Here is a 24161-nt window from a genome sequence, read left to right as displayed (position 1 = left end):
TCATGGTCTTTTATGCTTTATTTTTGTTGTATTCAATTGTGTATACAATGTTTACCTGTGCCTGGTGTGGTTTATGCTCTATTGAACCCAAGTATAAATATGTATATACTTTATTAAATGAGCCTCAGTCTGTTGTAAATACTAGGAATTAGACAATGCAGAATTATTATGCTAGGCAAATGTATTTTTAATTTAAAAAATTGCATTTAGTTTTCTTAAAGTCAATAAGTGCTATTTAACAAGTAATGAATGTAAATATGCGCCAACAATATTTAAATGACTCCACCCTTCATGAATGTAATTATCTTTGAAGTAATTTCTACTTTTGAATTTACAAATGTTTGTATAGCGTGCAAAATGATTACAGAAATATCATTATTTTAAAAGCTGTCAATACCCTAATGTCGATTACTGTAAGTCATGTAAAGATGGACCATAGTTTTAAATTTGATCTGCTAAACCTCGTATTAAAACAATTTAGCTGCAGGCAAAATACATTTTTTATGAAAACTAATTATGTATCTTATGATTAGAATTCTTACAAGCACAAGGTATTGTTACACTTCAGATGTATCATGCCACTGAAATAAATGGAACATACCTTCCAACATAACCCACTTGAACCAGCACAATATGTTTTGCTCCCATCCTTCCAACCCAATTTCTTATAGCAGAGACCTGTGCTGCATTAATTGTACAGTATGAAATCCTGTATATACTTTTTCTTTAACAGTTTTATACTATTTTAACAGCTTGTGTTTCCCATGAGGTTTTCCTACAAATAACTTGGGGTTCCCTTTGCAAAATTGCTGTGTGAGGGGGATTTACTTGACTACCCATGGAAAGATTTGCTTTCTGTTTGTTCCCATGAGAGTGTAACCTGTTCTCTCATTCTGAACCAGTCAATCACCTAGCTCCTAAATGGTCAGGTGATGGCAGAGAAAGGGTGGGTATGGTTTTACACTATGAACTTTCTAAAGCCTCTCTGTTCACTACATTAGGTCATGTGACTATGACCACCTGGTGAAACGAGTCATGTAAAAAGAAATGATGCAGCTAGTTACCTATATTGTATAATCAGTGTGACAGTAATTTGTTATTATCAGTTTAACAGCTACAAAGAAAGATAAACTAATAATTTATAGATTAAAGCAATTTTGAAAATTCGATGGGGGGTATCCGATTACCCGCGGTAATTTACCGCATGGAAAAAATGGGCATTTAACGGGCTATTCAATTACCCTATACTGCACGGGAGCACATAGATTCTGCAAAAAGCTGCGGCCTTAAGTGTTTCCGCATCAGTGATCGTGGCTTTGAGGAACACTTATCAGACATTTGGTTTCACCTGCCTGGGGGAGTTAATTAGCCGCGGTAAATTACCGCAGCTAATTGGATATCTCCTGTATCTGCATTAGTAATAAGTTAACAATTGAATATTGAAAAAAATACTTTTTTATTAATAAAAATACATATTATTAGACGTGAAACATATAAAGTGCAACAGAATATGCTGGCGCTATATAAGTAACTGCTAATAATAATAATAATGTACTTATTTTGGCAACTGAAACTATTACTCTGCAAATCAAAATCCATCACATCAAATGTTTCTTTTGTAGTGAGTTTGTTGAAATAATAGTTTCAGACTTATGTGTATTAAACTGTTAGGCATCCATAAATATCTATATACTGTATATACTGTATACCTACTCAGACAATGGGCATCACAAACTTGGTTTAGCAGATATGCACATCTGCTTGATAAATCACAGACTGGTAACCTAGATACACAGTTGTATGATTTTCATACAAAACATTGGGTAAGACTTATCAAAGCTAGGAGAGAGCTGATGTGGACAGAAATAAAGTACCAACCAATCAGTTTCTAATTACCATGTTAAGGGCTGCATTTTAAAAATAACAGGGAGGAGCTGATTGGTTATTAGTTTCTCTCTCTCCAAGCTTTGACAAATCTACCCCATTATTTTCTGACAGTCTTCATAATAACTGTGGCTGCACTACTCATAACAGCATACTATACCTGTGGCTGGTGAAGCATGATGTGGGTGCTTCTGTAGTGTCTAATACATCAGTTTGCCATAAGGCAAGATATAGTAGCAGATACTATCATACTTATTAAACCTAATTGTACAAACATTTATTTTTTTTTCCTCCATGAGGCATTCACTGATTGAAGTAAAAATTTAATTAAAAAACAATAACTTTATATGCGCTTTGATGGCTAAAAATGACCAGTGGAAGTCAATGTGGAGATAAATGACTTAGAAACAGAGAATCTGATGGCAGATAAGAACCTTTGTATGCTTTTTCTTTACCCTTATATAAATAATGCTTACATATATGAAAACGTACACTTTTATATTATGATCCAGTTTTTAAATTTCACATTCCCAATTCACGATTCATAATTATTACTTTTCCCATCCACTTTATGCTTCGTATAAAGCATGTAAGCGACAGATATTCTTGACCAATGCAGAATGTAGCCCACATACTGTAACTCTTTTAGAACCAATCCATGATTGCTCTCCCAACCCCTTACCAGCTCTCATTAATTTAAGACAACCCATTTCACTTACAGATGTTCCCATCAAGGCTCACTATGGAATGCGGATATGCTGTAAAAAGCTGGAGGATTTAAAAGCTATTTTTTTAATTTTTAGACAGCAAAAATGTTTTAACAATGTTTTTCAAATCATTTTGATACCATTATTGGGTAAGGTGCAAGAAATATATTGGGTGGAAATCTCCTCTAGTAGGGTCTGGTATTTTTTTCTTCCTTTCATCTTATTTTTACTGGGGATTTTGTAATCATAACAGATCTTGTGTACTACACAATACAAAATAATTATTTTCATCATCATAACACAGGTAGAACTAAGTTAATGGGACACATGCATTTCTGAAAATGAAGCTAAGACTTCGCTATAAAATATGAATGTATACTATAACCACCTCAAGCAAAAATTAACCAGAAAACGTGCATGAATTTGATAATAAAACAACAAATACACATGATAAACAAAATGGTATACAATGGGTACATTGAACCACAAGGCATATTCATTTTTTTTAATGATTTCATGTAGAAGGCAAAAGAAGTTAAACAGAGTAGGTCAGTAGCTTGTGTATGAAAGATGCTTTGTTACATGTCTCATCATTATTAGACTAAAAAATAATGGTTCTTAATATACTGTCATGAAAGGACTAATAAAAATATTTTTTAAATAAATCTTCGTCTTCCTAAATACTACTCTCTTTGTTTTCGTCACTCAGCCAGCTTGTGGTATGCACCGCTCAGCCCTCTATAATTCTATAGAAAGAAAGGGTGTGCTGAAGTTAAGATAGCAACTATGTGCAATTAATGGCAGGATTCCACAAAAAAGACACTATACTCTTAGGTCTTGCTGCCAGTGCTCCTCTATAGATGGTAGTTCTAGAGTTCCTGATACAGCTAGAGCTGCATAATGTCTCATAGGTATAGGTTTACTAAAACTCCTAAAAAAGAAAAGTGGGGGTGTTGTCTATAGCAACTAATCAGATCCAAGCTATTTTTTTCTAAGCTGTACAAGATAAATTATAGTTAGAGTATGATTGGTTGCTATGGGCAATAACTTAATTTTTTGGTTTATTTTATAGGGTTTAGTACATCTAGCCCATGGTTTTGTAGTTACACAGTGATCCGTGATGTTGGAGCTGCACAGTGTATCTTGGTATAGTAGCTACACATTACATAATAGTATTGGGGCTGCAGTGTCTCTTGGTGTAGTAGCCGCACAGTATAGTATTAGACCTGCTGAGTTTCTCACGGTGTATAAGTTGTACAGTGGAACCATGCAGAGTTTGTTGATGTATTAATTTCATTGTTGTTTTTTTTGTAGATTGCTTAAAAGTGTTAATTTATCTCAGGCTAAGATTTTATTAAAAGGTCAGGAACTGTGCTAGATTGGGTTCATTTTTGGTCTGTTTCATCTGGAAACTACCAAGAATCCTATGATGAAGTCAACTCCAACTACAGTGATCTTTTAAGATCTATCCCCTATTAGTACATAACCTATTTTGTGGAATGTTATGAAGTACAACACTGCAAACAATCTCTAGAGTCTTGTTACTAAAATTGCATGTTAGTACAACATTTCCACTAGACCACAGCAACTAATCAGAAACTCACTGACAATGTCTAATGTGAACGGGACAGACAACTGCTGTGAATGTGTGCAAGTTTTGTATCTAAAGGCATTGTTAATAAATGATCCCTACTATCTGGTTTCTTAGTGACTTAGTAACTGACAAAAGGCATTGGTGAATTATGTTGAAAATATAACAATTGATACATGACAATTTACAATTTAAGGCCTTAAAATGAGCGATCTATTAGAAATAGACTATGTACTATATTTACAGATGCTATAATATATATGTTGAAGAGTAACAGTATTCTGTTCACAGTGCCAATATCTGTACAGATAGCAGTTATCACAAAGCGTCAGTATTTTGGCATGGGGATCAGTAGCTTAGTGTACACAGAAAACAGTGCAGATGCAAAAATACATCTGTTGTAATTACATTTATAAACCCCCTGCATACAGACGGAGCACTGGCCATGTGTAGATAAAAAGCAAAACAGGTCCAGCCAACAGTTTATGTGGCCATTGCTTTCTTTTTGCACAAACACACTACGAAAGTGGTGTGAAAACATTCAAAAGTGTCTGTACATTTGTAGGGTAGTGCTTCATTCAAACTTACATTTTGTTCTGGTCTAGAGAATATAAAATGTAAAAATAAAAAAAGAATATCTTGTTTGTGATCTTTTAGATAATAATATTACAAAGTTGTCTTCTCAGACATATCTCTTCTGAGTCCAGTTGATGCTGGTGGTGGTTTTGTGGTTCTGTGTTTACTCTTGTGGTTGTGGTGGCGTTGGTAATCCAGAGGTTGGGGTAGCTGCACTAAGCTCTGAAAAGTAGTCTAAAAGTGCTATATGCTGCTACATTACTTTGGATATGGCATATTCTGGTTGCAAAGTTCATCCAGGAACATATCCACCTATCCATGTGTCCTCATTTGTCATTAGTCAATTTTGATCACTGGAAATCAGGGGTGTAGGTCTTGCTCAAACTCAGATATCCAAGGCTGATATATTAGAATACCAGACTGAGCAGAATATGGTCACCACTCTCCAGATAACTATACTCTGCTATCTTCTCATCTTCCATAAACCTGTTGTGAAAAGCAACAACAGCCCATCTGAGCTTTATATGAATCCCACTTCATTGAAAGCAGCAAAGAAAAGGACAGCAATGCTACAGTGAAGACATTGTCACTAAGGAGCTCCACCTTCACTGATCTTTTGGTCTTCTTTGCCTTCAGTTACTGGTCCCAAGCAATCATTGCTCTTGCTGCGCTGCTTGTGTAACAGGGCTCTCCACTTGGACTTATTCTTCCTGAGGTGATTTAGCATATTTACAGATAGAGGAGTGTCTCCAGTAAATCTTGCCCACTCTACAAACAATGGCTCTGCAATGTAGGTTATGAAGCCTATGGAAAGTTGAAAATAAGTATTTTAGTTTATATGGTGCATATCTAGAAAAATGAGCTTGTAAAAAGACCACTTTTTTTAAGGATTTAATATTATTATTAGGCAGCATAGTAGTGTAGTAGTTAGTATTTGTGTCTCAATTTCTGGCCATGGACATGTCAGTGTGGAATGTCCATGGGATTAAACCTCCCATACTCAATACAGATGTACTATGTTAAATAACCCTAGTGTCTGTACTCCAACAATGCAGGGACTGCTATTAATGACAGATATTCTCTGTATAGCACTGTATAAATTGGTACCACTATATAAATAAACAAATAAACAATAATTATATTATCCAAAACATCCTGATAGGGGCCACCAATACACCTAAAAGCAACATTTTATTAGTGGGATCAAGTACCACAAGGAAGTAGATTTGGGGACTATGGTTGTCATTCCGAGTTGTTCGCTTGCTAGTAGTTTTTAGCAGCCATGCAAACGCATTGTCGCCGTCCTCTGGGGAGAGTATTTTCGCTTTGCAGAAGTGCTAACGCCTGTGCAGCAGAGCACCTGCAAAAATATTTTTTGCAAAACAAGACCAGCCCTGTAGTTACTCTTCGTGTGCGTTGATTCTAACGTTGGAGTGTTGGCTTTTGACGTCACACACCCGCCCAGCGTTCACCCAGCCACGCCTGCATATTCCCTGGCACGCCTGTGTTTTTCTAAGCACTCCCTGAAAACGGTCAGTTGACACCCAGAAACTCCCCCTTCCTGTCAATCTTCTTGCGGCCGCCAGTGCAAATGAAAATGTCGCTAGAACCTGTGCAAAAGCACAAAGGACTCTGTACCTGTACGTCACGCGTGCGCATTGCAATGCCTACGCATGCGCAGAAATGCCGAATTTTAGCCTGATCGCTGCGCTGCGAACAACGGCAGCTAGCGATCAACTCAGAATGACCCCCTTTATACTGTAGATGTATATATAACTGGCCCTTATTCCTTAAGCTAATGTAATTTTTACTGTGTTGGAAGCAGGATATTCCATCCATGCATAATATGTCCCTTAAGTACCCTTGAAGGTTTTATAAAAAAAAAAAAAAAAAAATATTATGTAAGAAATCCATCTAGAAAGATCCACATTATCCTATTGTCTGGTGTTAGAGAACCAGAAATGCAACTTAATTAGCACTCTATTTACATTCTTATTGTCAAATGTGACCCACAAAATTTTGAAATTACAAGGTAAATTCATATTTATAACTCATTCCTGAATTTTTTAAACCAGGATTGGTTTAATTATGTGTGTTTGTATGTGTGTGTATGTGTGTGTGTGTGTATATATATATATATATATATATATATATATATTGTTTGGTGATGGCGGCACTCAGCAGACACGTTTGTAGAAAAGTAAAGCCTTTATTATCGGTCCTACGCCGTTTCGGGGAAAACCCCGTCTTCAGGGACAAACAGTACATACACCAATATAACATACAAGTACTTATATACCCCCTAAACAAGTATCAGTTGTAATAGCTGCGAGTACAGCTATTACACGACGAGTTAAGCAATTGTGGCCTATAGTCAATACTGATAAAACCTTACCAGGTTTGTTAGATTCCAGACTATTACCCAGCTTCACCAGGGGATCTAATATTGGTGATAGAATAGTTAAACTGGATATATTCCCTATTACCAGACAGCAGCAGACCCACTTTTTACGTCCCAAGGTGGGCTGTTTTCGTTGTCTAGGCTGCTCAACGTGTAACACCTTAATGACAGGGGCTAATTTCTATCACCCCCATACAGGTAAACAGTTTAAAATTCGTCATCGGGTGACCTGCACGACCACCCATGTGATATACATGTTGAAATGCCCGTGCGGTTTGACCTACGTCGGCAAGACGCAGCGCCAATTCCGCGAAAGAATGGCCTTGCACAGAAGTGCCATTAAATTAGCAGGAGAAAAAGGCAATAGTGAACAGCCAGTGGCACGTCATTGTCTGTTGGCTAAACACAATATAGCCAGCCTCCGTGCCATTATCATTGATCATGTACCCCCACTACATAGAGGAGGGGACCGTAACAAGATCCTTATGCAGAAGGAGTGTCGTTGTATTCATGTATTAAACACTATATCTCCTGGGGGCCTAAATGAGACCTTGGGCTTACAATGTTTTTTGTAAATAGATCTATCAGGGAACTATTTTGAACTATGGGTCCTTTAAGATATTTATATATACTTTTCCAATTCTTCAGGCTGCTAGAGTATCAAGCAATGTATGCTGCTGTTTGTGTGACTAGAGATTTACTTTAGAATAAATTTCTTTAATAGGCTTTAAAATGCCCTAATAAAATGCAAGTAATTATATGTTAAATACACTGAGTACTTTAGCTCGTTATATTGAGGTCTAATAACATCCTAGACTTCAATACACCTATAGTGGATCACATTCCCCCTTTTATCTTTGATTTTATTTTGAATGTAGTTTGTCATATGTTTATATGTCTGTATTTTTAATCATATGGTTGATACATTGCTTTTTCTGTCTCCATAGTTGTTGTTTATGGTGGTTGCCTAGTAACAAACGCACTGACAGACGGCTCACGTTGTCCGGCGCTGTCTGCTGACGTCATCTCCAGGAGACCCGCTCGTGTAGCGGCTGGACGCGGCGGGAATGACAGCGCCGGACAGGTGAGTAATGTTAATCTTTTATGAGCACTGATTGATACTTGTTTAGGGGGTATATAAGTACTTGTATGTTATATTGGTGTATGTACTGTTTGTCCCTGAAGACGGGGTTTTCCCCGAAACGGCGTAGGACCGATAATAAAGGCTTTACTTTTCTACAAACGTGTCTGCTGAGTGCCGCCATCACCAAACAATATTATAGGAACATCACTCCTTTGGAAGGCACCGCAGCAAGTAATCTATCTCCACAAGTGAGTGCCGAGTCTTTGCAATGGACTATATATATATATATATATTTAAAATGGTGGTAGATAATATACCTTTAAAACAAACAAAATAGCTCAGATGCACTTACCAACTTGTATACTAGGAATTAAATCTTTTTGTTGATTGCAAAGTGGACTTATTTCTAGGCCAAACTTCCGTTCAAGGTCTCCTGGGAAGCAGACAAAAAAGAAACAAAAAAAACTTGTGTTTAGTACTAAGCCATGACCTTACTAACTGACTGTATGCACATTAGCGATGTATCCTCATAAACCTAGGGGCTAATTTACTAAAGCTTCTAAAAATGAGAAGCGGTGATGTTGCCCATAGCAACCAATCAGATTCCGTCTATCATTTCTCTATTGCATCCTAGAAAATGATAGACAGAATCTGATTGGTTGCTATGGGCAACATCACCACTTTTCATTTATAGAAGCTTTAGTAAAATTTACCCCCTCGAATCTATACACCATATGGCGTGGGACTCCAATTTTGAAAACTCTACGCACCACAGAATCAGAAAAAAACGCACAGTGTACTAGAGAGGATATATATCCTAATAGGCGGAAGTTATTTTCTTTACTGTTGGATATCCTAATAGGCCCGGTAAAACACAGTTTTTTCCCGATGTTTCACCGCTTTATTTATTTATTTATTTATTTATTTTTTACAGGCTATCCAGATTGATTGCCTGTAAAAAAAAAAAAAAAAATTCCCTTTCTCCTGAAGACACACAGGTTCAGTGAAACCTGTGTGTTTTTGGTAGGAACAGCCCCGTTTTTGCACGGAATTACCGGGGCTATTTGGATATCCCCCATAGACTGCAATTGTATCAGCACAGTAACTGCTTTTACACACACACAGGCAGACGCAAATGACACATCTGTTTATGCAGCAGCTGTGCGAAAATAATCAAAAGCCTCAGGAGGTGTTTTGTATATAAGAAGCTCCCTGCTGCCTTCTCTGTTCCGTTGGCAGCATCTAAAGACATAGCATCAGATTAACATTGCAACCACTGGTCGCAGCATTGAACATCTAAGTAACCAGCAACCGGATGTCTGCAAAATCTACACTGCCAGGGCCAGTGAAATAGCACCTGATAATGCAGCTAATGGATTTGGCATGCCCCCAAAATGGAGGTGACATTTCCAAAAATTTTAAGCAGTGTACCCTGTTACCCAGGGGCGTAGCCAGAACTTTGTGGGCCCCATAGCAGCATTTTGAAGGGGACTCTGTCCCAATGCTTTTAGATAGACATTTCTCTGCAGCACTTGTTAATTTTATGTACTATAATAGTGCCCTGGTTCATTTTCTGAACCATAGTAGAGCCTTATTTAATGTTATGCCCCATAGTAGTGCCCTTGTTTCTTTTATGAATCGCAGTAGTGCTTAAATTCGCCCTATGTCACATTTCAGAGCTGCCAGTACACACATTATGCCGCACAGTACCCCCAATTCACATTATGCTATATAGTGCTCCCTGTTATATTGTGCCTCATTGCAGTGCCCCGTGTGAATGCCAAATTGCTTTCTCACAAATATTTAAAATGCCCACTCTAATATATACTGCAGACGCCAGGTGCATCTTATTACTATATACGATAAAAGTGCGCTGTACATCGCAAAACACTGCATCCCATAAGAGAAAACAATACACCCACACATTATCTGAGTTCCAAAGCTCATTGATATATATATTTGTTATTAAAAGGATATGGATTAAATATATTACAATGTACAGTATACCCATAGTTACAACTCATACAGTAAGCAGTTAATACATACAGTTACAGTTACATACAGTTACATACAGTTACAGGCCAGCGATACAATTACCATTCCCTCAATGCTTATGTCTCTCTCTCTCTGTAAAATCATGCTGGGATTCCATCTTACTCTGAGACCAAAACAGGAACTGACCTCCTGTGTGATCAGCAATGTGTTATCTATTTTTTTGGGGTGAGGGGACTCTCATTCATGATGAGTCACTGGTTTGTTTGTGTGCTGATCAGGTTCAGCCTTGGGGACGTCTGAGGGGGCTGGCCTGAGCTTCCTATCCACTACCTGTTTGGAATATCTATTGTTCTAATAAAAGTGATTTTAGCTTTTATACATTTAATCATAATTATTTGTTGCAATGTCCTACAAATTAATAACAAGTATCAAATTAATCTACACATTAATCTGGTTGCTTTAATAGTAAATATGACAGGTCTATCTTGCTTCGTTCAAATAATACACATACACATGACATTACTTCATTATATAATTTTAAATCATCATGATGTCTGGCGCTTGATATTATTATAGTTATGTACTGTATGAAATAAGTGTTGAATCCATCTCTGTGGCATGTCCGTGTAAATGCGTGTGTTACCATATATTGCTGTGCTCGCTGCGCGTATTTGCAAGTATAGCGACTCATAATGTGTGTAGTTTGTATGTTCTTTTTATGTAATATTTTTTGACTTCGACACCCGGGTTCATATTATATAACATTAAAATGCCCTCCAGTTAATTTTATACCACACTACAATGAGCAGGTCCAGGGGCATACCTAGATAGATTGCAGGCGCCAAGGAAAAAGTTTGAAAGGACCACCTAATGGTGAAAAATGTATATAACACATGTAACTGACAGGGAAGGTGGGCCCCTCTCAGCTCTGGACCCCATAGCAGCTGCACTACCTGCACCTATGTTAGCTACGTCCTTGCTGTTACCTCCCCAAAATGCCTGCAATATGCAAATTATACTTCTGGATCGAGGGCACTAGGACAAGGGTCACAGTAACACTGCAGCAAATGCAGACTGCAGCCTATGCGCATGAGCAGTCCCAAAATCTTCAGCCAATTGTGACGAGTCGGGACAGTGTGTGGGCCTGAATCAAGCCCAAAGTTGCAGATTGAGCATGGCATGAGGAAGGGAACATGGCGTGAGGAAAGCAGTGGCTATTACACAGATTCAGACTCAGTAGTACACAGCTGTACAAATTTTGCAAATCACAGTGGCCTACATACACAGCAATACAGTTTTGTCACTTCCAGTAGGTTTGTTTGTGCATATACTGTAGGATGCAGATTTTAAGCAAAAAGCCACTGAGCATGGCAGAGTTGCTTGGAACCTGACTTGCCAAGAGGTGCTATTTGGAGAGACTTGAGCAACAATGTATGACATGCCTAATGGTTAGAGAAATATTTAGAAAAGTTCAGGTTTATAGAAGTGGAGATGTTGCCCGTAGCAACCAATTAGATTCTAGCTATTATTTTTTAGGAGGTGCTAGATAAACGATAAGTAGAATCTGATTGGTTGCTATAGTCAACATCTCCACTTCTGTAAACCTGCACTTTAGTAATTATACCCCTTAATGGGGTTGCAGTTAAAATGCCATCCGTCGGGATCCTGGCATTCATCATACCGACACCAAAATCCTGGCAGCTGACAATGCCGACAGCCAGAATCTTGGCGCACCAGGGCTGCTCCCACTCGTGGATGTCCATGACACTCATAGAGTGGGAAGAGATCTTGTGGCAAGCCACCGAGCCCGCAGCGTGGTGAGTCCAGCCAGCTCGCAAGGGGACTCATAGCGCTCGCCCCGCTGCCGGCATTCTGGTGGATGGGATGCAGCTGTTGGGTTATTGACAGCCGGCATCCCGTCCGCCAGTAAAACGTATGTAATCCCCTTAATGTGCACAACACTATAAAGATTGCATTGTGCTTCACACCTTCCAAAGTACAAAAAGAAAAATTTTTTGGTAATATAAAGGAAAAGTGTAACTCAATGGGTCAAAAGGGAGACCACTCTGAAGTAAACAACATGCACTACAGACTTTCAGATTTCCAAAGCTCTGAGCGTTAAAATAGTTTAATTCTTAAATGTAACTAGTTACTAAAGTTTGGTTTAGAAATACACTAAAGCCAAAGTATGAAAGAAGAACAGAAACATATAAGAATGAACATTTCTGGAGATAAAAATCATGCCTTTACTAACTTTTCTAAAAAGCAAGTAAATAACTATTAGGTTCAATTACCCCGTGCCACTGTTCGTTTGCATCTAAGGTCAGGCGTAAATTCAAGTGCCACACTTTGTGCGGAACATTTCTTCACTTCATGATCACACTGGCGCAGTGACCTCTGTTGGACTGATGCATCCCACTCACCAAATTTTCAAAAAAGTCTTCAAGAAGATATTGTTAAAGTCTTTTTGGCCCAGGGAAGACTGAAACGTCCGTGGATTTGTTGTTACTACTATGTGCTAAATAGAACTTCTTGGGAGACTTTTTGAAATTCTGGTGAGTGCACCCCTCATTTACTCTATTTTGATTTTAGATAGTTGTCCAAATCATTTGTTTGTTGCACCCCAGTGGATTGAAGATAATTATCAAACTGTGTCCATGTCTGAGTCACCCGCAAAGTCTCTATACCAACAGACAAATTAGAAGACTAGGGGGGATGTAGTCACGTTGCTGGCAGTCAGGATACAGACGCTGGAATCCCGACTGCTAGAAATACCGACAGCCGGAATGCCGATTTACAGGGGCTTTTCCCACTCGTGGGTGTCCACCGGCATACCATACCCAACCCGACTAAGAAAGAAGGCTCTCACTCTATTAGACAAGGCTACAAGAATAACAGAGCTGATTACAAGACAATCAAACTTCACAAATCCCACAGTAAAAGTTTGCAACAGCTGAAGAATAGCCTGATATGGATGCCGTTGTTAGCCGTAAGTATAACAATGCAGATGCATGCTGTGTTCTTCAATTCTACATACTGTAGATCTCTTTCTTATGCCACACAAAATAGCTGAGAAGTCTACTAATATAAAATCCAAGTGTGTGAAAGCAGTGAGCAGATGTCTGAGCTCTAATGCTTAGAAGCTCCAGATAAGTGGCAGAATTGTGCAGTTAAGAAATGGATAAGACATTAAGGTATCATATTAGCTGCGCTAGGTTACCGCAGCTAATGGATTCCCCCCGAGGCTATCCTATTAGCCCGTAGCTCGGCACTTATCCGGGATTTTTATTTGCGTGCCTGAGTCCCCGATAACCAGTTCCAGGAGACCCGTTATCGGACGGTAACCAGTTATCATGGATCCCATGTGCTATTGCCCGATAACGGGTGATATACTGGGCTGTAATTGGATAGCCCGATCATATTAAAAACCATTATGATGGTGCGGTAAATCACCGCACCTAATAGGATACTGCCAGTAAACCTGTAATCCTTGTAAAATAATGTTTTGGTGAAGTTCTCTTTCAAGTAAAATATGAGATAACATGGGAGTCGCTATATAGACCAGCAATTTATCACATGTGAAACATCACAATAACATATTTTTAGTACAATTACATTGAAATAACTCAGAATTCCTAATGACATCTGTTATATTATTTTGGGCACTAATAAAAACAACACTTTTCATGTCCTCAAAATAAATACAGCAAAGTCACATATCATGATGTAGTAAGTACAGGAATTATACTTCACAGAAGCCGCAGTGGTTGGTAAGCAGCTCACATGACTGCATACAAGGTTATGAAAGCCTGAGGCTCAGTGCACTGAGAACACCAAATCTCTAAGTCTGCAATGAATATCATATATTCTCCAACTTCTGCTCCATTGCAGAAATGAAACAAGCCAATGCCTCGGATTCTCCGGATCGTGGATGAAATCACGTTACTTTTACTGATTACTGGGAAGGGTTACTATCTGGTAAATAATGATTCCTTATTGCCATGAATTACAGTGATAAGGAATTCTTATTTTTGGGGGCAGACCACATAAATGAATTAACATGCCCGTTAGCCTTATACTGTACTAAGGGCCTGATTCATTAAGGATTGCAAATGCAAAGCTGCTTGCAGCAGCTTTGCATTTGGAGTCCTTAGCAATGCAAATGCAGGAGGAAGTGCATACCACCTACTCCCTGCAATCACATCTCAGATGAACATTGTGACCGATGCTTAACTCAGCTGTCACAGTACGGCTTGCGGGGCCAAAGAAACTGCATCTCGCGATGCAGTCCTTGGCCTCGCCACACCCAGCAAACGGGGTGGTACGGCCCCATTTTCCCAAATGCCGGCTGCCCCTCCCAGTGAACGCCTCTGCAACTGTCAATAAGGCAGAAGCGTTCACATTTTAGAGAAGAGATCGCAGTCCCCGAACATAGATCGCAGTATAGATCGCTTTTGCAATCCTTACATAATTAGGCCCTAAGTGTATATTTAAATAAGAAAACGGAACGTATAAGTTGGCACTGTTAGGCTGACTGCTTTGAGTTTCTGGCAATATATAACCTTGTCTGTAGAATTCTTCACAGACTCTTTCACTCCACTGCTTGCTCAGCTCCCACACACGGCAAGGATTGCAGATATCAGCACACTTCAGGGCAATCTGCAAAACACAAAGGTTTAATAATGATGGTGTTCATGCTACTTATTAGTCTGTGACTGTACCAGGTCACATCATTTTTCCATATGCAATTAAATACAGTATACTGTATAACCTGGTGTAAAAATAAGATATCAAAATAGAGTAATAGGTTACTGAACTGTGAAACCTACAGGACCCATCTACTGTGTCCCCAGAGCTGTACCACCTTTGCTACACTATAAAAAACACTAATGATGTCTCTCATTCTGTGTGCCATTTGCAGGAGTGCCACGTGTTGGTGGTCGGTCCAGGACTAGGTCAAATTATTTATGATTAAATTTTGGCAAAACCAAAGCTTGTGGCTGGCAATCACAAAATACAGGGGCATAACTAGGGCAGTGCAGCAGTGCCACTGGACCGAGTGCTGGATTCCTGGGGGCGGAACCAGACTCTATTTCTCGGGGGCCTGCTGCGATGCACGTTGCTAGCAGTGCGCCCAACTCCTTCTGAGCATAACTTAAAAAGCATAGAAGGCAAAGCAGCAGCACGGTGGAGGATGGCCGGCAGTGAGTGAGACGAGAGTGGCAGCTGCAACACCTTCTGGCTCACATGCAGCTGCTACAGCTGGGGTGGGTACAGGACGAGGAGTAGGACTGTAGGAGATTCCGGGACACAGAACTGTCACCATGACTTATATCCAGTACCAGCAGTGCCCACCTAATTTAGCTGAACAATACTTCCTCAATAATGTCTTCCACAGGTAAGTGATCACATGTGCAGCACGCACCTATTATTATATTATATATAACAATGCTTAAGCTATAGGGGTCTCACTCAGGCACCCATCTGATTGTTTCTGTTTTTACCTTTAACTACCACTTTACTAGCCCTGCACGGCCTTTACAGTCCCTGTACTGTCCCTTTATTTATCCCTAAGACCACGCCCCTTCCTGCGAGACCACATTCCTTACTGGAACTGTCCCTATTTAAAATATGGAGGGGGGCGTGCCAATGCACTTTCTGGTACAGGGCACCAAAATGTCTAGTTACAACTCTAATATAATATATGGACAAACAGAATTGTAACCCTGTCCACCACCACATAACTGAACCTATGGAAAACATATAACCATAATATACTTAATTTAACAATATTTGCATAATTTCGTTCTATGCAATGAGTTGCTTCTATCTGAAATCATATAGGAGTTGTGATAAAACCCCAAATACAATTTCAATTCTATATTAGGTTTTATTTCAAGAATAAATCTGCTAATAAGTATTTTTATTCATCAAGAGCTGCAGGTGGTAAAACCATTGTAAATTGTAAAAGTGGTTGGAAGAAACATGGAAGAAAATATTTTTTTCCTACTTGTCTTATTCTGTATGATTTACGTTACAAGTAAATGGTTTTCTATGCTACTGTAGTATAAAGTTCTATAACTTCTGTGTCTTAAGGTAAATAAAATCTTCAGGGCTAGGGCAGCAAATCCTTAAGAATGACAGAGTGGGAGGAGGGCCTAAGGAAAAACTACAAGAGTAATATACTTACTGTACTTATTTTGGAACAGCAGATGCAAATTACTGATACTTCTCCTCCTCCTCATAAGGGAAAAGCTAATGTTACAATGTACAAAAAAACACAAGTTCTGCTATCATAAACTTGGTGCCTTTCTGGACCTACTGTATATTTATGAGACTGCAATGTAGTTGGAACCAATTCACACCAAAAATGTAAGTGTAAACTGCATATGGCTTTTGGTTTGGGCTCAATTCCCTTCCAAAAAAAGCTCTCCACTCCTCTGTGTTGGGTATGATAATAAATATTATACAAAACAGATGAAAGTATTTTTACTGTAAACTACCTTCCTGTACTTCCTGTACGCTTGCTAGTCCACCAATCTGCTTACCTATTTCACCTCTCTAAGTGTAGAGATACAAGAGTGAAATACATACAAGTGCATGCAGACTCATATGTACAATTTGAGCGCGCAATTGATGAACACATACTGCACTATTAAGTTGGATACATACAATGCTATATTAGCCCTTATAGAGAATATTCAAATGTGTGTAGAGATTTTCCAGCAGATACAGGGTTTTTCCTATTCAACTGTAGAAGAGAAAATGAGCTGTGGTGATTTCTATAGAAATTACAGCGGCTTTTTTCTAGCAGCCCCAGAGCAAGTCTGATTTTTCCTTACATTTTTATTATAAGGATAAATTGTCAGGACTAGCTTCAGAATTACGATGGTGTAAAGGTTAGCATTACTGCCTCACTGAGGCCATGAGTTCAATTCCCACCATGGATCTGTGTTGAGTTTGTATATTCTCCTCTTGCTTGCGTGGAACTCCAGTTTCCTCCCACACTCCAAAAAATAAAGAATTATGGTAAAACTTACCTTCGGTAACTCTTTTTCTTCGAGGTCCATGGGATCCACAGGGTAATCCTTAACTTTGGGTATGATCTGGTGGAGTCCATGACTGGCACCAAACAATAAAGCTTTGTGAGGCTCCAAGGATGCAGTGGGCTCCTCTGCCTTCTTACCCCGACCCCATGCTCAGGCACATCAGTTTTAGTTAACAAGCCAAAAGCAGAAGCTGGAGAAAGGAGAGAAGTATGGTAATAAACAGAAAATCGCGCTCTCATAGAGAAGAGAAGGGAACTGGCGATCGTAAGGGAACCCATTGAAGAGTGGTGCGTCAGGGTTGGCGCTCTGTGGATCCCAAGGACCTCGAAGAAAAAGAGTTAGCAAAGGTAAGTATTACCATAACTCTTTCTTTTCTTCTTCAGGGTCCATGGTCTCCACATGGTTAATCCAAGGCATAGAACGTAGGAAACCTGTGGGCAGAAGACCACGTAGCAGCCTTGCATAATTGATCAGCAGACGCTACGGGGCGTGCTGCCCACGAAGGACCCACAGAGCGAGTAGAATAAGCAGATACTGTACTCGGAACAGGCAGATCAGCTTTTGTGTAGGCCTGTGATATGGTCATGAGAAGCCAAGATGCCAATGTTGTTTATTGGCTGGCCAGCCCCGCTTCTGGAATCCATAGGGGATGAATAAAGTATCTGTTTTCCTAACAGAACTAGTGTGGTCTACATGGGCCACATCCAACAAGGCTTCCTCTGACGAGAGACCACGTTCCTGGAAGGCCGGTACCACAATTGGTTAGTTGAAATTACATTTAGCTACTACCTTAGGTAGGTAACCACGCTTAGTCAGAAGGACCGCCCCCGGTCATAGTGGAATATGAGAAATGGGGAGCAACATGAGAGAGCACCCAAGCCAGAGACCCTACGGGCTGAAGCAATAGCTTATAGAAAAAGAGTTACAGTTTCCAGTCATTCAAATGAACTGCGTTGTAGAGCCTTAAGAACCAATGACAGGTCCCAAGGAGCTATCGGAGGGCTGACTAGAAGCTGGTTCTGGAGTACCCCCTGAAGGAAGGTACGAACATCTGGCAAACGAGCCGGTCGCTTCTGGAACCAGACAGACAAAGCGGAAACCTGGACCTTGAGAGAAGCCAGACGAAGACCCATCGTGAGTTCAGCCTGCAAAAAGGCCAACAATCTAGGGATCCGAAGGACCTTGGGATCGTAGTGATGATGAGCACACCATTGGAAATAGGAGTGCCAAATCCGGTGATAAATGTGAGCAGAGGCTGGTTTCCTAGCCTGTAGCATAGTTTGAACCACCTCCCCAGAGAAACCTTTGTCCCTTAGGAGGGAAGTCTCAAGAGCCATGCCGTCAAAGACAGATGAGACAGGTCCGGATTAAGGCAGGGCCCCTGGGAGAGTAGATCCAGATGAAGAGGCATGGTGAAGGGCTCGTCTATGGAGAGATCTATTATATCTGTGAACCAATGGTGTCTTGGCCATGCTGGAACCAATAGTATGATCGTGCCACCAGACTTTGGGAAGTAGAGACACTGGAGGAAAGAGATAGGCCAAATGAAAGTCCCAGGGGACTGTGAGAGCATCCACGAAGCTCGCTCCTGGAACTCTTGTCTGGCCCCCTACACTGGAACCTTGTGATTGTGTCTGGAGGCCTTGAGATCGACATCTGGAAGTCCCCATTTACATACCAGTGTGAATGTCCTGTCGACTGAGGAAGTCTGATTCCCAGTTGAGGACTCCCGGAATGAAGACTGCAAATATAGCCGGGAGGTAAAGTTCTGCACAGAAGAGTATCCTTGTTACCTCCTGCATCGCTGCCACACTCCAAGTGCCGCCCTCTCGATTTATATATGCCACTGCCGTGGCACTGTCTGACTGGATCTGTACCGGAGAACCCTGGAGCAGGGCCTGGGCCATCAGAAGGGCCCGGAAGACAGCTCGAAGTTCCATGATGTTGATCGGGAGAAACCTTTCCGACAGAGAACAGTGACACTGAAAGTAGTGACTGTCTGTGACAGCCCCCCCAGCCTCTGACACTGGCATCCGTGGTGAGGAGTGTCCAGTGCGGGATCCAGAATTGTCAGCCCTTGTCTAAATTGGTAATGTGTAACTACCATTACAGAGATGCCTGAAGAGATCGGGGTAGAATCAAGGTCTGGAATTTGATTTCAGACAGTAGCCCCGTCCATTCGGAGAGTATCAGGTGCTGTAGAGACCTGAAGTGAAATTGGGCATATTCCACCATGTCGAACACGGAGATTAGGGTCTGCACTGCTGAATGAACCGAGACCCTGGAACTGCAGAGTAGGTTGCAGATGCGTAACTGCAAGGTTGTAATATTGTCCTGAGGGAGGAATATGCATTATACCCTGGCAACCAGCAGTGCTCTCAGGTGCTGCATCCTCTGGGATGGGATAAGCGAGGATTTGGGCCAGTTGATTAGCCATCCATGGTACTGAAGGAAGGCCACCATCTGTTGTAGGTGACTTTCCAGCACCATTGGAGACTGTGCCAGAAGAAGCAAGTCGTCGAGGTAAGGCAATTTCTGAATTCCCTGTTTCCAGAGATTGGACGCCATCCCCGCCATGAGTTTGGTGAACACCCTGGGGGCTGTAGACAGTCCGAAGGGAAGGGCCAGGAATTGGAAATGCTGTTGTAGAACAGCACAGCGATGATATTGTTGATGACATGGAGGTACACATCCTGAATATCCAGGGAGACCATGTAGTCTCCATGTCACATAGCCAGGACAATGGACCCTAGAGTTTACATACAGAACCTGGGGACCTTGAGGTACTTGTTCAGTAATTTCAGAATCAGAATTGGACGGTATGATCCATTTAGTTTCTGAACCAAAAAGAGGCATAGAATAGAACCCCTGACCCTGCTGAGACTGTGGAACAGGGATGATAACTCCTGATTGTTGGAGGGATAGTATGACTCAGGCAGTGCTTGTGCTTTGTCTGGGTCCAGAGATGGCTTAGTAGGGAAATATTGCCTGGCGGGACGCTTCAGGAAGGAAAGAGCTTACCCGTGAGAAACCACTTCTAGGATCCAGGCGTCTGTGGTGACCTGACGCCATGTGTAGGTGAATTAAAGAAGTCGGTCTCCCACCCTGGGGTCCTCCAGGAGGAGGCCCGCCTCATCAGGCAGAGGGTTTGTCCTGGCTTGGAAGTTGGATGTCTGGCAGCCCCAGCCTGTTTGGTCAGTGGCTTGGAAGCCTTGTGTGTGCGAGACCCTCTCACATATGTCTGACCCTTGGTTTTGCCTTGCTGACAAAAGAACCAAATGGACGAAGTCCTAGGTTGTGCTGACGATGCTGAAGGCAGACAGGCGTCTCAGAGGTAGCCAATTTCTCAACAATTTTGTCTAGTTCTGATCCAAACAGGAGGTAGCTTGTGTATGGCAAGGCTTCCAGGGCTTTCTTTGTGTCTGAATCTGCTTTCCAAGATCAGAGCCACACATTGCGGCGAACTGCAATGGAAACAATAGAGGACAATAGGACTGTGTCCAGAGCTGCCTCTCCAGTGTAATTGATTCTGTGACAATTCCTGAGGTAAAACCTCTGTGTTACAGGTTTTACATGCTACCATTGTAGAAGCCCCTGACTGCTTGCTCTTAGCTTTGTTAGACATAGCAGTATTACTGTGTACACCCACAAATATGGCAATGTTCAGCAAGTAACAGGAGTAGTATGTGATAAAGTATGCACACAAATTACAATATATAGTACAGTGTGGCAAATGTAACCCTAAACACAACAGAGCCCGGTGCTGGTTGTATAAATATGGGGGGACCCTACGCAATTTACCCCCTGTATTTGTACAACCAGAGCCGGATCAAAGAGCCCGAGGCTGGTTATTCTTAGGAGGGGGGACACCACACAATTTTTTTCTTTGATTTTTAACTATTTAAACACTTCTCATAATGTACACAATGAAGCCCTGCACGGATCTCACAGTTCCGGCCGGACTTCGTTGTGTTATGTCCAGCAGTGTTTTACTAATCACTCCCGTAAAACACTGCCCGACAATACGAATCACATCGACATCGGAAAATACGAAAATAGAAAACTTGGTAGCTTAGTAAATTACCGTAGATGGATTCAAAAAGTTGCAGTAAAATACGTCCGATAAAATTTGAGATCAAACTCCCTACAAATCGGCACAAACACGAATATTAGTAAATAAACCCCCTGGTCTCCACCAGATCATACTAAAGGGTAAGGATTAACCCCGTGGAGACCATGGACCCCAAAGAAGAAATATTATATAATATGCAAAAAAATTAACCCTAGTGTGTGAGTGTGGGCATGTACATGTGTTTAGGTCAGCCTAAATGAACCAAGTGGTTCTTATCTGCCATCATATTCTAAAATTCTACAGAAGCCCTTGGACAACCCCCTAATAAATAATTAAGAAATTGGAAGTTTCCAATTATCTTAATTATTGTGCTTGTCCTCCTCTTCCTGCATGCCGTGATGAGCGTATCTGTCTGCTCACCAGCCTTGAATCTTCATTACTACGCTGCCACCATGAGGTAAGGGGTGCATGGATGGCTGCTGAGGGTCCAAGGAATTGTGCTGCTACCATGAGAGGTAAGGGGTGCAGGGAGAGTGCAACCTGTCACCTCCCTAATCCACCACCCATCATCTGCTCTATTTTAATATAGGGGTATTGCAGAAGAGGAGAGGTGGTCAAACCAAACCCGGCTGTAGAGAGAGAGACAGAGGACAACACAAAAACTATAGAATAGAATTTGATGGTTTATACATGTTATGTTGTATGCAATATATGTGCTGGCTGGTTATCCCGGGAATCGGCATCGCTGTGTGTATCACTGATGCTGTGCAGCACCTGGGACTCAACATTAGGCTTCACCTTCCTTCTAAGCCCGCCCCCAGACTCCTGTGAAATCAGCCAATGGGAGTCTGGGGGCGGGCTTATAGTGGAAGCAAAAGAGAAGCCTAATGCTAAGTCCTGGTTGCAGCGCAGACTGTGATAAACACAGGGCTACCAATCCACAGGGTAACCAGCCAGCACTTGTATTACATACTAAGTAACATGTATGATTATATGTGTTGAGCACCCCTTCCCCCCCTTTTTCACTGTGTGTTCAGTGCTGCAGCCACCGCTGGTCATGAGTTCTGGGTATTTTTTGCTTCAGGTGAATATGCCCCTAGGTGTCCAGGAATTCAAGTTGCATGTAATTTCTGTGATTTCTTGTGAACTGGAGATGGAATCTTTTGTTGGTTCAGTAGAGGGTGCTTTCACAGGAAACTAGGTGAAAGTAGGAAACGGTCTCATGTCATTCAAGCACAAATAAAAACTGGTTGTGGCAAAGAAGACACTTTTATTCCTAGAATACCACTAATAACTAATAGCTGAGATACCATTTTAATTTAAATGCTTGCAATTTCCAGTAATATTAAGTTTTGCCATGTCGATCAATAAATCCCAGGGACAAACAATTAAAAGTAAATCCTGTCAGTTTGGGCATAAAATGCGCGATGTGCGCCCAAACATCTATTGAATTGTGACAATTGTTTGGGCATCTAAACAGTCCTGTTTAGACAGGAAAATTAGACTCCCAAAATAATTTAATTCCCCCCTAAGCTTTGTTAAAATTAAAGAAATGAATATAACATTTTTGTTTTTGCTGTTAGTTTGTTCTAAAATAATTATAATTAAAATAATAAATTTAGTTCATTATTAAATTATAGTCGCAATAAAATGAATTATATTTTACTGAAATAAAAATTTTTGGTTAAACTTTTATTTTATTTCTCTAATTACAGCTTTTATATATTTTCTAAATAGCATTTTTGGTCTATTTACCAAATGATTTGCTAATATAGAAAAACTGCTACACATTAAAAATTGGACCCGTGGAACGCCAGGTGACCCTGCTTGTTCAATATAAAATACTTGTACTTACATATAAGGCTATCAATAAAACTACACCATGGGCCTAATTCAGTAAGGATTGCAAATTCTGCTAATTAACAGAATTTGCAATCCTTATGAACGCATGCTGGGGGGCACCCATCGCAGGGCAAGGCCGTCCATCATGCTGGCCCGCTGCCTCCCCCACTTGATGAAGCAGAAATTGCGATTGCATCGCAATTTCTGCTTCCTCGTAGAAATTAAGGCTGCCTCCTGCCGCCGCAGGAGGCCTGCCACCATCTAAATGATCACGGTGGCTGCATGTGACATCACGCAGCCGCCGTGATCAATGCCTACGCCAAGCCCTCCGTTTCCACACCGCTGCCCCCGTTTGCCCACCTCCGCAACGCTCTATCTCTGCCTAGAAAATGGAGCGTTGCTGCCCCCACCCCCGCCCTGCAAACGCCTCTGCCTGGTAGACAGGCAGAGGCGTTCGCATTTTCTGCGGCCCCCCATCCTCTTAGCAATTTTTGCGGTTGGAGTGCATTTTGCGATCGAACCTGAATTAGGCCCCATATCTTCAGTAATCTCAAAATTCCTCTCAACTCAACCCCTCTGCTCTGCACAAGATCTGTGTCTCTCTTCCCCACTCATTGGGGGTAATTCCAAGTTGATCGCAGCAGGACATTTTTTAGCAGTTGGGCAAAACCATGTGCACTGCAGGGGGGGGGGGGGGGCAGATATAACATGTGCAGAGAGACTTAGATTTGGGTGGGTTATTTTGTTTCTGTGCAGGATAAATACTGGCTGCTTTATTTTTACACTGCAATTTAGATTTCAGTTGTGAACACACCACACCCAAATCTAACTCTCTCTGTGCATGTTATATTTGCCCCACCCGCAGCGCACATGGTTTTGCCCAACTGCTAAAAAATTTCCTGCTGCGATCAACTTGGAATTACCCCCATTAACTGCTCCCATTCACCATTACAGAACTTT

At 41.0% G+C, this 24161-nt stretch overlaps 1 protein-coding gene across 6 annotated transcripts in view; it reads right to left on the bottom strand.

The window, feature by feature from the left end:
• Window positions 1-1437: 1437 nt before the first annotated feature.
• PDE7B (phosphodiesterase 7B) overlaps window positions 1438-24161 on the bottom strand; it is a 698908-nt gene continuing 676184 nt past the window's right edge. For all 6 annotated transcript variants that reach the window (XM_063917385.1, XM_063917388.1, XM_063917386.1 and 3 more), the window contains 3 exons: window positions 14801-14897; window positions 8596-8676; window positions 1438-5562 (listed from right to left, as the gene is read on the bottom strand). In XM_063917385.1, the coding sequence (XP_063773455.1) occupies window positions 5348-5562; window positions 8596-8676; window positions 14801-14897 (393 nt within the window). In that variant the 3' untranslated portion in view covers window positions 1438-5347. The remainder of the gene's footprint in view (window positions 5563-8595; window positions 8677-14800; window positions 14898-24161) is intronic.

Source organism: Pseudophryne corroboree, chromosome 4, assembly GCF_028390025.1.
Source record: "Pseudophryne corroboree isolate aPseCor3 chromosome 4, aPseCor3.hap2, whole genome shotgun sequence".
NCBI classification, from domain to species: Eukaryota; Metazoa; Chordata; class Amphibia; order Anura; family Myobatrachidae; genus Pseudophryne; species Pseudophryne corroboree.
This window is presented reverse-complemented; position numbering and strand designations above follow the sequence as displayed.